The 13,427-nt window shown below is 34.3% G+C and overlaps 1 protein-coding gene across 2 annotated transcripts; it reads left to right on the forward strand.

Annotated features, from left to right (window-relative positions):
* Nucleotides 1-8,571: 8,571 nt before the first annotated feature.
* LOC129315222 (indole-3-acetic acid-amido synthetase GH3.10-like) lies at nucleotides 8,572-12,942 on the forward strand. Of its 2 annotated transcripts, XM_054958794.1 has the most exons (4): nucleotides 8,572-9,197; nucleotides 9,540-10,462; nucleotides 10,641-10,786; nucleotides 12,015-12,441. In XM_054958794.1, the coding sequence occupies exons 1-4, from the start codon at nucleotides 8,851-8,853 to the stop codon at nucleotides 12,069-12,071; spliced, it is 1,473 nt and encodes a 490-aa protein (XP_054814769.1). In that variant the 5' UTR covers nucleotides 8,572-8,850; the 3' UTR covers nucleotides 12,072-12,441. The 2 variants fall into 2 exon arrangements, with proteins under 2 accessions (XP_054814769.1, XP_054814768.1); XM_054958793.1 differs by lacking the exon at nucleotides 10,641-10,786 and having other exon boundaries at nucleotides 8,585-9,197; nucleotides 12,301-12,942.
* The last annotated feature ends 485 nt before the right edge of the window (nucleotides 12,943-13,427 follow it).

Consider the following 13,427-nt stretch of genomic DNA (forward strand, 5'->3'; position numbering starts at 1 on the left):
GCCTTATCTTTGTTTTTGCCCTGTGGATCAGACAGCAGCCAATGACTTTTGAGCTAAAGATACACCATCCCCATGTGTCCGGATCCGGTTTTGCTCAGCACCAATTTGCAGTGTTAATTTTTTTCTTTTATTTTTAAATTACAAAATTATTATTATTATAAATAAATAAATAAAATTATTATTTTAATATTTAATAAATCAATAAATTTAACTTGTTAAATTTGGCCCAAACAGTTTAGACAAAAATTTTAATCTGAACAGTTAAAAATTATAATAAAAAAATTAAAACTGTAACTAAATATATTTTATAAAATAATTTTATTTTATTAATTTTGTACAGTTGTCTATTTATGAGAAGTAAAATTATTTAATTTATGATCAGGCATTAAATATAAGTATTTCTTTTTAATAGGAATTTAAACTTTGTTTTATTACATAATAAAAAATTAACTTTTTTTGTTAGACTCAACTCCTATTTTAAACTTTTTAGGTCATTTCTTTTGTAATTTTTTCAGTACAATTGTCAACGATTCAAACCAAAATTTTTATGTAAACTATTCAAGTTAAATTTTAACTAATTAAATTTATTTTTATTAAATATTAAAATAATATTTTTGTAATATTTATTTATTTATTATAATAATAATTTTGTGATTTAAAAAAAAAAATTAACACTGCAAATGCAGTGCTTGTAGCTTTCCCTGCCCCATCATACCCAATCCCCCCTCCCATGTTCTCTCTTCTGTGGGATAATCGAACAGGGTGAGATGATTTTTAAATATAATAATTAATAATTAATAATAATAATATAATGTGTAAAAATTCCATCCTAATTCTGCATGAAAAATTCAGAGTCTATTTGTATTGTGAGGGAGAGAACTTTCAATTGTAGCAGGGAGTCCCTCCCCCCTCCCCAGATATGAAATATCATTAAAAACCAAACGTTTACATGAACAAATAAGATATAATGAACAAAATACAAATAAGAAAAAACAATACAACAAAAAACTCTAAACCCAGTATAAAAACAGCATAAATAAAGAAAAAAATGACACAATCAAGATCATTCCAAATTTTAAGACAGATATGAAAAGCAAAAAATTTTATTACTCGTGTGAAAATTTCAAGAAACTAAAAGTCACATTAGAAAACAAGGATGAGGGTCCATAATACCATTCTAACAGTTTCATCCCTATGTAAATAGTAACTGCTATTCAAATAGCAGATTTATCACCTTTAGTCACCATATTCCATGTAAAGGCAACCAGAATTATTAGTAACGACATCAAACTAACCACTATCATAATAAAAAAGTACCCACATCTCTATTGTGAACCACCACTTATTAAACTAAAAAGCCAAGCCAAAACCCTTAACAACAAATCAAAATAATCAAGATCCATATTAGAAAACAAGGATGAGGATTCATGGTACCATTCTAACTGTTTCATGTTTATGTAGATAATAACTACTATCTAAATAGTAGATTTATCACCTCTAGTCACCAGATTCCATGTAGAGGCAACTAAATTATTAGCAACAACAACAAACTAGTGACTATCATAATAAAAAAGTAGCCACATATCTACCGTAAACCACCACTTATCAAACTAAGAAGCCAAGCCAAAACCCTCAACAACAAACCAAAATCATCAAGATTCATATTGCAAAAACCTTATACTTCCTTGTTTGAAAAAAGAAGTCACAAAACCTATAACTAAACATTGCGCAAACTGTCAATCCTTTGGATAGACAACCTTTACCTCACTAACACCAATCAAAACCTTATTCCTTTCTCAACAATTCAAATCGAAGGAGGAGATAACATATGCTAACATAAAAGTCATAAACCAACCACGCCAAATGCCCATCTTGTGGCAAAAGTTGGCAAGAAAGTTATTGGAGAACAAAAGTCATACTGTGATGGGAAAGAACTCTCATTCTACAGGGAAATCATATGTATCTCGATTATTTCAACTTGGCCTACTATGTATGCTCATTTCAAGTTTTTATATTTCATTTCCTTTTCTCAAAGGCCAAATTTCTTGGTTAAGGGTATTTAAAACCAATCTAAATCAATTATACCAAACCAAACCGAACCAATTGATGTGAATTGATCAAAATTAATTATAAATGAGGTTCAATTTGGTTTTTCTTTTGACAAAACTAATTGGTTCAGTCTAGTTCAGGTTTTTGCTTTTAAAAACTTGAACCAACCCGAATCAAGTTTTATTATATTTATTATATATATTTTTATAAATTTGTTAAATTTTTTTTTCCTTTTCCAAGTTTAATTATTTGCAAATCATTAGTGAAAATAAGTTACAATTAGCTAAATATTATTTATAATTATTTAAGATAATTTTTAAATTTTATAATCAAGTGTTTTAAAACATTAATTTTTAATAGTTGAGTATACTAATTAATTGTTAAAAAATATTCTTTTGCACTCAAGAAAATTTTTTATTGCAAAGAATAATTAATAGTTAAAAATTATCAATGAACATAAATATATATTGATGATTATGAAAAATATCTCATTAAAAAGATTTAAACTTAATCAAGACTTAAACTAAATTGATTAGAAGAAAAAATTGAATAGGGTCTCGGATTATAGTAAACCGATTGGCTCAGTTTGATTTGGTCTTTCTCCCAAACCAAAACAAACAAAATTTGTAAACACCCTTATTCTTGGCTACCAAATATAGTATAAGTTTCAGCTCATGGTCATTGATTACCGTGATACCATCCAATTCAAGAAATCCAGGCTGAACATAAGCTGTGGTCGTTGATTCACCCTCAAGAATTTAGTAAATTTTTCACATTCTATTTATATTTCTGACCCAGCCCACATGTGATGCTGGTCCAGCTCTAAGCTATTGAGCGGGCTTGAAGTTTGCACGGCAACCTGAAAGTGCACATAAAGCCCATAGACAAACTAGCCAAGGAAGTCCATTTTTTAATACCGAGTTAATGAGTATGACCGTTACTAAGAAGCGAAGCCTTGCTTTTGTTGCTCTGCTTGGTTGATTTTACTGTGTGCTGGTCATCTCACAACAGAAGTTTGATCTAACATGAGCACTTGATGAATATGAATCATCGTTTCTGGGTAAAACATGTAATTTGGAAAAGGGAAAAATGAGCAAAAGAACGAGATGGTGCGGAGGGTTTAATGATCAGGAGGGACCCATTATAGCTGTGACTAACATGGGAAGAGAATTTGGATAATTACAGGATGCTTTTTCCATAGATGTTGAGCCCGCCTCCCATCAATCTCAATCAGACACCACGCAACTCATTCGCTCTTCGCTCCCAAGCTATTACTAACAGCCTCTCTCCACTTAGCAGATGTGTTCTTGTTCAGAATCTATGCACTTACTCAGAGATTGCCCGCATGCTAAAGAACGATGGCGAGCATTTGTTCGAGATGATAATTGGAGTATGTTTATCAGTTTGCAAGGAGCGGATTGGATAAAATGAAACCTGACAAAGGAAGCAAGCAAAGACTATACCAGTAAGATCAATTGGGCTTCTTTATTCGATTATGTTTGTTGAGATATTTGGGTTACTAGATGCAAAAAAAAAAAAAAAATCACGATGAGGATGATGAGAGGAGAGTTGGGTTATGTCTAGCTTCTTTAAAGCTTGTAACGACCAAGATCTTTTACGTAGAGTCCACTGTTATCCTATGAGAAAGCAACTCCTAGCGCCGTGGATAGATTTAGGAGTGGTTTTATTAATTTGAAAGTAGATGGCTCAATACTACCAAATGATCATTCTGACCATGTGGGTGCAACTTGGTATGACCAATGTCTTTGGATTCAAGGTTTTAGTTGTAAATTTGTGAATGTCTCTTCTACCATAACTTAGGTAATTGCTATATTTCATGGTTTGACTCTTTGTTGGAACAAGGGATATTGAAAAGTGAATCCATACACTAACTCCATTGAAGCTATGGAGCTATCAACCTCCTTACTAAGAATTGTCATGAACATCACTCATTCAGAGCTATTATCATTGATGTGAAGATGCTTTTCCATTGGCATCGAACTCTAGAAGTTTATCATGTATATTGGGGTCATAATTTTTATGCAGATTTTTTAGATAGGAATTCTCAAATTAGAAGAGGCTTTTTATATCTTTAATCATCTTCTAAGCTTGTCTCAAGGATTGGAGAATGATGAAGGATCCTCCCCTCATCTGACTGAAAATTTGCACTTTTAATGGCATTTTAATTTGTTTCCAGCTTATATTCAAAAAAGAAGAGCTATATATGTAAACTAAAACCTTGGGCCACAACATTCATAGCAGCACTCTGCTCCTTTCCACCTGTTTAGCTTATCTCCATAATTTAAAAAGTCTCTCAGTCACCTTTTTATTTATTTTTATTTAAATTAAAGTTTTGTCGCACATGTTAATAGAATACCCTCTTTGCCCCCTTCTTATTTTCTCGACACGTCTTTAATTTATTTTAGCAAGTAATGCTATCTTTTTGGCGGAGCAATTAATGTTATTTTAAATTTCTAAAGTTCTTGAAGATAACGGTATAATTAGAAACAACTAATGAACGATGTTTTACAATTATAAAAAATGACTTATAAATACAAATAAGTTTTTTAGAAAACATGACACCAATTAAAGATGAAAAGGGGAGAACTATAATTTAATGCCTCATTTGATATGACAGGATCGGAATTGAAATTAAAATTATAATTGGAATAGAATTAAATTTTTAAAAAATGTTTGATATAAAGATAAAATTCTTATATGATTTTAATTAGTATATATATTTTAAACAGGAAAAGATCAAAGTATCATTTTCTCAAAATTAAAACTAGAGGTGAGATGAAAGGCAAAATGGTACAATGAAAATGATTCCAAAAAATTGTACCAATTTCCTCATCACTTTAATGAAATTCAATTCAAGAAAATTTTCTTCAATATGAATTCTTGAAAGTCAAGACTTGCATGTACCAAATATGCTTTACCAAAGAAGTTATGTCCAATTCTAATTCCTTCCTTACAATTCTTGCATACCAAGCATGAATGGTGTGGGGATTGGGGAGAAAAGGCAAAACAAGAAATATAGGAATGTATTCATTTAGTCTTTTTTATAAGTCATTTTTACTAATCTCATTAATATTAATATAAAAAAATTTTAAAGAATAAAAGTATGTAAACTTTCAAATATAACCTTATATAACAAATTTAAATAGTGATATCATGTTAATTTTTTTCTATCATAAAAAATAATTTTAAAAATATCTACCAAGTATTACTTAAAAAGTTACATTGTAATTTATAAATGAGACCAAATAGATATTTTAAAATGTGTCTTATAAATAAGACCGAATAAAGTATGTATATAAACATTGAAAAGATAAAAAAATATTTGTTATATCTAATGTAGAGCATAAACGATAGCAAGATTTTAGGAGTATGTTGCCGTTAACAATACAGCCATATCGGGGGTGGAAGGGGATATTAGTAATATTATAATTTGAAAATTTGGAGAGGAGGATATCGTTACTTTGGAGGGCAATGAATGGAAAAGCTTTATCACCGCACCAACCACATCAGATGGTAAATCCAAATTACGCTAATCTCATTGATCACGAGTGACCAGTCCCTCTCATTGAATGTTGCTATCACGAATGCCCCTCCCACTCTGCGTCGAGTCCTTGTCCAGTACCTAAGTCCGCCAAATTGCTCTGCCATTCCCAAAGCAACTTTCTCTTTCACTCATTCATATCATACACTTCGCTTCGCTTCGTGAAGCTGCGCATCTTTCGAGGTGCTCCTCCCCTTCCTTGACCTGGACATGAGATCTCTTGCTCCACTCCTTCCCTGCCCCCATTTTTTAAGGAACCATAACTATTTACACACCAAGTCTAAGATATATCAGTCGGAGTCACACCCCACCAAGTCCTGCCAATACACTATCTCTTGAATCTTTTTTAAACAGATTCTTCATCAAACCGGTCCCTTGGTAAACTCTAGAACCTAATATGATATCGTTTGGATGAGATTCTGGGCACGAAAGTGACCCGTCGAGATGATGTTTGTGAATTGTGTTCACAGTGGACATGCAATAATTTGACCCACATGCCAAAAATTCAACCAAAACCAGCTTAGCTCGTCAATGGTATGTGTATTGGCATATATATATATATAGACGCAGACTAAGACAACTTGGACATTTGCGGGGCAAAATGTTGCGACACGATGGCCCCCGATGATATCCTTATTCACATATTCTGGTGTTTATTGGCTCACAGCAAATAACAGCGGAGTGCGTTATCCTAAAACATCTATCCCGTTTCAAACTAAAATCGTCTCTCTTCATTCATTTTCCTGTTGTTCTTTCTCGCTCGTTGCATCTGCATTGCAATTTTTTACAGTCATAACATGGCTGAATATAATTCTGGAGCACGAATTCTTCAAGCACATATTATACTAAATAAATTCTATGTTCTAGTTTTAAGCTCATTAAACAAACAGCGATCAGATAAAATACACAGCTAATTAGACCATGGCATTGCTTATATTTTCTTTCCCTGTCTGTTGATTTAAAGAGAGAGATAGGTTAATTTTATATCATGCCACTTTCCAGTAAACTCTTCAATGGAAAACTGAGCTTTCATTACAATTATGCCCTTCGCACTGCACTAGGCATCAGATGATACTATCCGTGCGTAGTGTGTACCAATAATGGGACCCGCACATACGGCACTTCTGCGAATAGTATTTACCAAGAGTCAAATTCAGGAATTAACCAAGCCTAACTGGCTTATCAAAGTGACAAACAATGATTGCTCCAGGAGGTCATACGGGTACGGCTTAATTATGTGTTGCCCTGCGGAGTATCATGGATCACGCCTGCCATGCAACGAAGAGTAACACTTACTGTTTATACAAAGTAGTAGTCACTCTTGTTATATATACTCTCTCTATTTAAAAATATAAGATATTTTTAATCAGATTTCATCTTTTAATAAAATAATTATCTACTTTCAAACTGTCCTTATCTTTTCATATTTACCCTTATTAAACACCTCATAATAAATTTAAAGTCATTATTAATAGAAGTATTTTTTTTAAAAAAAAGGCAATGATTAACTTTAAAAAATTAAAAATATTTTATATTTTTTAACATTCAACTCCTCAAAAAATATCTTATATTTTTAAATAGAGAATATATATATATATATATAAACAAGAGAAACTAATATTTATTGTTTTGTTTTTTTATATAAATAAAATCACATGTCTCAATAAATATTTATCATGTAATCTTTTTAAATTTTTCTTTATAAACTCATGATTTTCATTCATTACAAACAATTAATGTAATCTTATTTTGGTTAAATATAAATTTATTTTAATCCATTTTTTATTTTGAAACACAGTTATTATAATTAATTAATTTTTTAAGGAAAAATTATATACTAACCCCACACAAAAAAATTAATTACTGTGAGTTTCGTTAACAACTAACATAAGACAATTTACATCGCATTATTGATAACGGAACTTGTAGTAATTAATATTATAGTAATTAATATTGTGTTGTAAATAGCCTTATGTCAGTTGTTAATGAAACTTGCAGTAATTAATTTTTTTATGAGACTTTAACATAATTCTCCTCTTTTTTAAATTGTATAATATAATTATTTTTTCTTTTATATAAAAATGGAGGGAGTATTAACAAAAAACAGATTGAAGCAATATTCAATGCATTCGCCATTCGGGTAGTAGAGCATAGATCCCAGTGGTTATCTTCACAAAAATGGACAAGGATCAGTCTACACATGTAGAGAGACACTTGGCAGAGGTGGTTTTTCATGCATAATTAATTCTCGTGTAAAATTTTCTTAGATAATACCCTAATATTAAAACAGCAATATATCCTTCCATTTAATCTTATTTATAAAGCGAGGAGAAAAAATATTTATTAATCTTATTTATAAATTATATCATAAATTTTTTATTTTAATTTTCTTATTTTATCTTCACTAAATTTTGGTGAGAGAAAATATATTATTAATATATATATTTGATAGGAGTAAAATTAAAAGCTTATTAAATCTTCAACTGAGTTAATTAGTTTTTGAAATTTTTCTTAATTTTAATAAAATATGTTAAAATAATTTGTAAATAGGACTTTAAGAGCTCTATAGTTTAATGTGAGTTGTTATATTCATGATAGCAATTGATGATTGATGATCCATGAATGATGTTTGCAATATTTATTTCTTTGAGCGAGCGAGCGAGCGAGCAAGGCATGCAGCAACCCGACAGGAAAAGTGACCGCCTTTGGGTATTCGTTAGCTTCCGGGGTTGCCCTCTGCTCAGTTCAGGACGAATGCTTGTGTTGGAATGTATTTTAAACAAAGGCGAAAAATGACGGTGAATGGTTCAGCCACTCTGAGCAAGAAGGATCGCGAAAAGAAATAAATAAAAATGATTCGTAGATAGATCGAGTAGGATGGCCTCATTTTCAAATGGTGGCTCACAATAAATTGGGGGGGAAATTATTCAGCTGTCATGACAGTGGGTTTGGTCCCTGGTCATTAGTACTCTTATACAAATCCTTACCCGATACTCCCATAGAATCTCTCTCTCTCTCTAAAATGATAGCACAGCATCTTGTGGTCTGTATACTGTCGTACTCTCGGTGGATCAGCCTCAGCATCATCAAGCTTGTGGAGCCTTTGAATAAGGAACAAAGCCCTCAATCAGTGGGCTCCCTTGGTTCCTCTCGAAATGCTTTATACAGGGGCCTGCCCAACACCAAAACCACTTTTGTAGTACACAACTTCCTCATGCCCCAACACCACACCCATTATAATGGAACCAGTTCTAAGTCATGACAATAGCAGCGGCAGCCATGGCAGCAATAGCAACGATGGACACGACATCATTGGGTGGTTTGAAGATGTAACAGAGAAGGCAGGTTCTGTTCAGACCCAGATCTTATCACAGATTCTGAAGCAGAACCATGGGGTGGAATATCTCGACAAATGGTTGGGTCGCTTCAATATCCTCGACATGGATGCTTGTGCATTGGAATCTCTTTTCACTTCTGTGGTTCCCCTCGCCTCTCATGAAGATTTTGAGCCTTTTATCCAAAGGATTGCAGATGGGGACACGACTCCCTTGCTCACTCGACAACCCATTACCACTCTTTCCTTGAGGTGCCTCCCCTCCCTCATCCACCCATCTCATTTTTCAAGTCGTCTTCGTTTATATTTGTAGGAATCAGGATGTAGAATATTAAATACAAGCCATATACATGGTTTTTTTTTTCCTTTTTTATTCTCTCCGGTTTTCCGTCATGCTTAATTCATGGTTGTCCTTGGATATCAGTACGATGCAATGCAAGGGAAGGAGTCTACAGTGATTAATCATGTCAATATCATTTTCCCATTCTTTAAAGGACGCAGGCCACTCTTCTTAACTTGTTTCCTTGAATGGAACGTCTTCCTTTACTTTTCTATTGAAATCTAATGTCTGCTTTTGTGGTGGTGATTTTCCAGTTCCGGAACCACAGAGGGAAAGCAAAAGCTCGTACCTTTCACCCGGCACAGCGCCCAAACTACCCTTCAAGTCTTCACTTTATCAGCAGCCTACAGATCAAGGGTTTATCCTATAAGAGAAGGAGGTAGGATTCTTGAATTCATATACAGCAGCAATCAGTTTCAAACCAAAGGAGGCTTAAGGGTAGGAACGGCCACAACACACTACTATGCAAGCCAAGAGTTCAAGATCAAACAGGAGAAAACGAAGTCATTCACTTGCAGCCCTGACGAGGTGATTTCAGGAGGAGACTACAGGCAAGCCACATATTGCCACCTCCTCCTCGGCCTCTACTTCTCCGATCAAGTAGAGTTTATCACTTCAGCCTTCGTCTTTAGCATAGTGCAAGCTTTTCGCAGTTTCGAAGAACTTTGGAGGGATATCTGCAACGACATTAAAGAAGGAAGTCTAAACTCGAGAATCAATGTACCCAAAATGAGGAAGGCTGTTTTGAATCTTATTTCCCCAAACTCATCCCTAGCTTTAAGAGTAGGAGCTGCCTGCTTGGAATTGGAAGAGGTGAATTGGTCTGGTCTGATTCCCAAACTTTGGCCAAATGTTAAGTATGTATATTCCATAATGACGGGGTCGATGCAACCATACCTGAGAAAACTAAGACATTATGCAGATGAGTTGCCATTAGTAACGGCTGACTATGGCTCTACAGAGAGCTGGATAGGAGTTAATGCGGATCCTAGTTTGCCTCCAGAGAATGTAACATACGCTGTCGTGCCTACTTTCTCTTACTTCGAGTTCATACCCCTTCATAGACAGAAGCAAGGTTGCACTTCATTTGCGGATGATTTCATGGAGGATTTGCCTATTCCACTATCCCAAGTTAAGGCTGGGCAAGAGTATGAAATAGTGCTCACAACTTTCACCGGTAATTGCCTCTTCCTTCTTCACATTCTTTTTCATTTTCTTTTTTTTTTTTGCAGAGAATCTGATTTTATCTATAACATTATTGTCCCCTCATGTACATACTCGAATTTCGGACCGCAGCTCTTCTTCGTTCCGATTTTCATTTTTATCAATCTTAAAATGGAATTTGATGCTCTCAGATGTCACTTTGTGGAACTCTTCATCCGTTGACCCTATCATCGTTATGTGCGCATTGATGTGGAAAAGGAGCATTGATATTGCGGACTGTAGGTTATACATAACACCCCACTCTTTCGCCAATAATAGAGCAGCGAGGGCGTCAAAGGTTTTCTCCTAGCCATAAAGTGATAATTACTCCTATTAAAATAGAAAGTGATAATTAAGTGACTGAAAAGCTACTGATTGTGGCAACTGACTCCCTGTTTCTCGCGCCGCTCATGATTTGGTTGGGTTTGTGGCCACAAACCCCTGGTGTCTATAGATGAAAGACCCTAGATTAGGTGATGGGAGTAGGAAATTCTAGAATTCAATCAAGTTATTTTATATTTAACAATTATTTAGACTTTGATTTGAGAAAGTAAATTGTCTTTCAAATGAGATTGGCGTCGGTTTATCTTATCCTATCATATTCCAAGTGATCTAACATTTGGTTTCCTTATTTGATGGACTTTTTATATAATTAAATAATATCAACTATTTTCCAGTTCCTTGCACCCTCTCAATTTTTTAATATCCTTTTCTCCTCCGTTCATATCCATTTATTCCTTTTCTAGCTCCTCCTCTCTCCCACTTCCGTCCTGTCCAACATTCCCTTCAATATTGTTCCATTGTCATCCTCAAAATCCTAATTGTAACCATCTGGAATCTAAACAGTAAACAGGCAAAAAAGCAAAAACAAAACGTAAACGTAAACTTAACAGTAAATAATACAAGTTACAATTCTAATTTATGTGCATGTTTATCATGATATTTATTGATAATAAATGTTGTATACTTTATAAAATTAATAATCATCGTTAGTTCCTATATTGTTATATTATTAATATTATCATTGGGATTGTAGTTGTTTTTCTTTAATTCCCCACCAACACACTGTAATCATAATAGAGTATTTCTTATCATAACGACATAGAATAAGAATCGGTGGAATTAAGCTTTGATACCAAACTAATAGACAGAGGGTAAACGGAGAAGAAAAGGAAAGAGATCAAATAGAGAGGATTAGTAAAGAATTAGGGGAGAAACTGAAAGATGAGGCAACTCAAAATGTAGAAAGCATATGTGTCAAAGTGTGTTATTATAGCAATCCTGTTAATTAAATGCAAACATTTTATAATAGTTTAGAAGATAATCAAGTGATCAATCAAAAAGATTTTATTTATTTAAACCAAATTCTAATTCTGATCTAGGAGATCACTTTGATAAAACAAACATCCTAACATTTACAGCTGATGTCATATTAGGATCCACATCACATCTTTATTTAATAATGCTTTCTTATATTATGGGTGTACATTTGCTTTTGAACTTTAAACGTTTTGATCAACATGCAGAATGATTTGGGAATGAAGTGGGTTGAGCATAATTTAGACAATGGGTTGGCCACTTAGCCGGTGAGTTATATAAAATCATAATGCATGTGTTTACATAAAATATACCTAAAATAAATGTATCAGGCCTGGTTCAAGTTATAAAGGCTTAAAACAGAAATTTGAATCGAAAGGCCGAGTCTTGTCATATGAAAAATCAAACCAGACCTCAATAGCAATCAGGTTTAGGTCAGTGAGAAGTTCATTAAGCAGACATATGGCGGGAACTAAGCACAGGAATTACTTGCAGGGCTGTATAGGTGCAGGCTAGGAGACGTGGTGGAAGTCGGGGGTTTTCACAGAGGGACTCCAAAGTTGAATTTCATATGCAGAAGAAAGCTAATCCTGACAATAAACATAGACAAGAACACAGAGAAGGACCTTCAGCGAGTGGTGGAAAGAGGCTCGGAACTGCTGAACAAGGAGGAAGCGGAGGTGGTGGACTTCACCAGCTACGCGGACGTGTCGAAACCACCCGGACACTATGTGATCTACTGGGAGATCAAAGGGAAGGTGGATGATGAGTTGCTGCACAAGTGTTGTACACAAATGGATGTGTCCTTTGTCGACCATGGCTATGTGGTGTCCAGAAAGACCCACTCCATCGGGCCCCTTGAGCTTCGCTTGGTCAAGCCAGGCACCTTCAAAAGGATTCTCGACCACTTCGTCGCGAGCGGGGCTGCCCTCGGCCAGTTCAAGACCCCTCGGTGCACCTCCAACCCTGGCCTCCTCACCATCCTCTCTGCCTCCACCATTAGGACCTTTCGCAGCACCGCCTATGCTTAGACGACTCTTGAATCTCACCCTCATCTTGATGCTAGTTTGATTTGGCCATTTGCCCGTCCGAAACGATCCGGCTGATTAATTGAAGCGCTCAAAGTTTTGAAATTAATCCCAGACCTTACATCTGATCTAGCCTTTTTAAATGATATTCAAAGTTCGAACTTAAGATGACTTTCTGTTTTCTTGTTTTCACGGTTGGAAAGGTCAATGAGAAGCTAGCCAAACAGTCCATGAGTAACTAAATTTTCTTTATTTCTTCAATCTTCGAAATTAGAGAGTTGGTGTATTTTTTTTTTAATTTAAATAGTAACGCAATCTAAAAAATATGCATGTTTTATTTTGTGTTGACCCCCGACGGCCTACCGTCAATACATTCAATGTATAAAGATGATATATGTATATAAAGCATAGGCTATCCTCATGTGGGTTGGAAGGTTGAAAAGAGAGATTGAATATCCTTTTGGCATGACAAATAATGTCCCCTTCCTGAACCTCTTGTAAAGTACGCATCTCCTAATGCAGATCCTATTCTACATGCAAAAGTCTCAGACTTTTGTTCTAGTACAGGTGTCTGGAAGGTGGCCCAAATTCATA

Source organism: Prosopis cineraria, unplaced genomic scaffold (genome assembly GCF_029017545.1).
Source record: "Prosopis cineraria cultivar Desert tree isolate PC_DT_omini unplaced genomic scaffold, ASM2901754v1 PC7, whole genome shotgun sequence".
NCBI lineage: Eukaryota > Viridiplantae > Streptophyta > Magnoliopsida > Fabales > Fabaceae > Prosopis > Prosopis cineraria.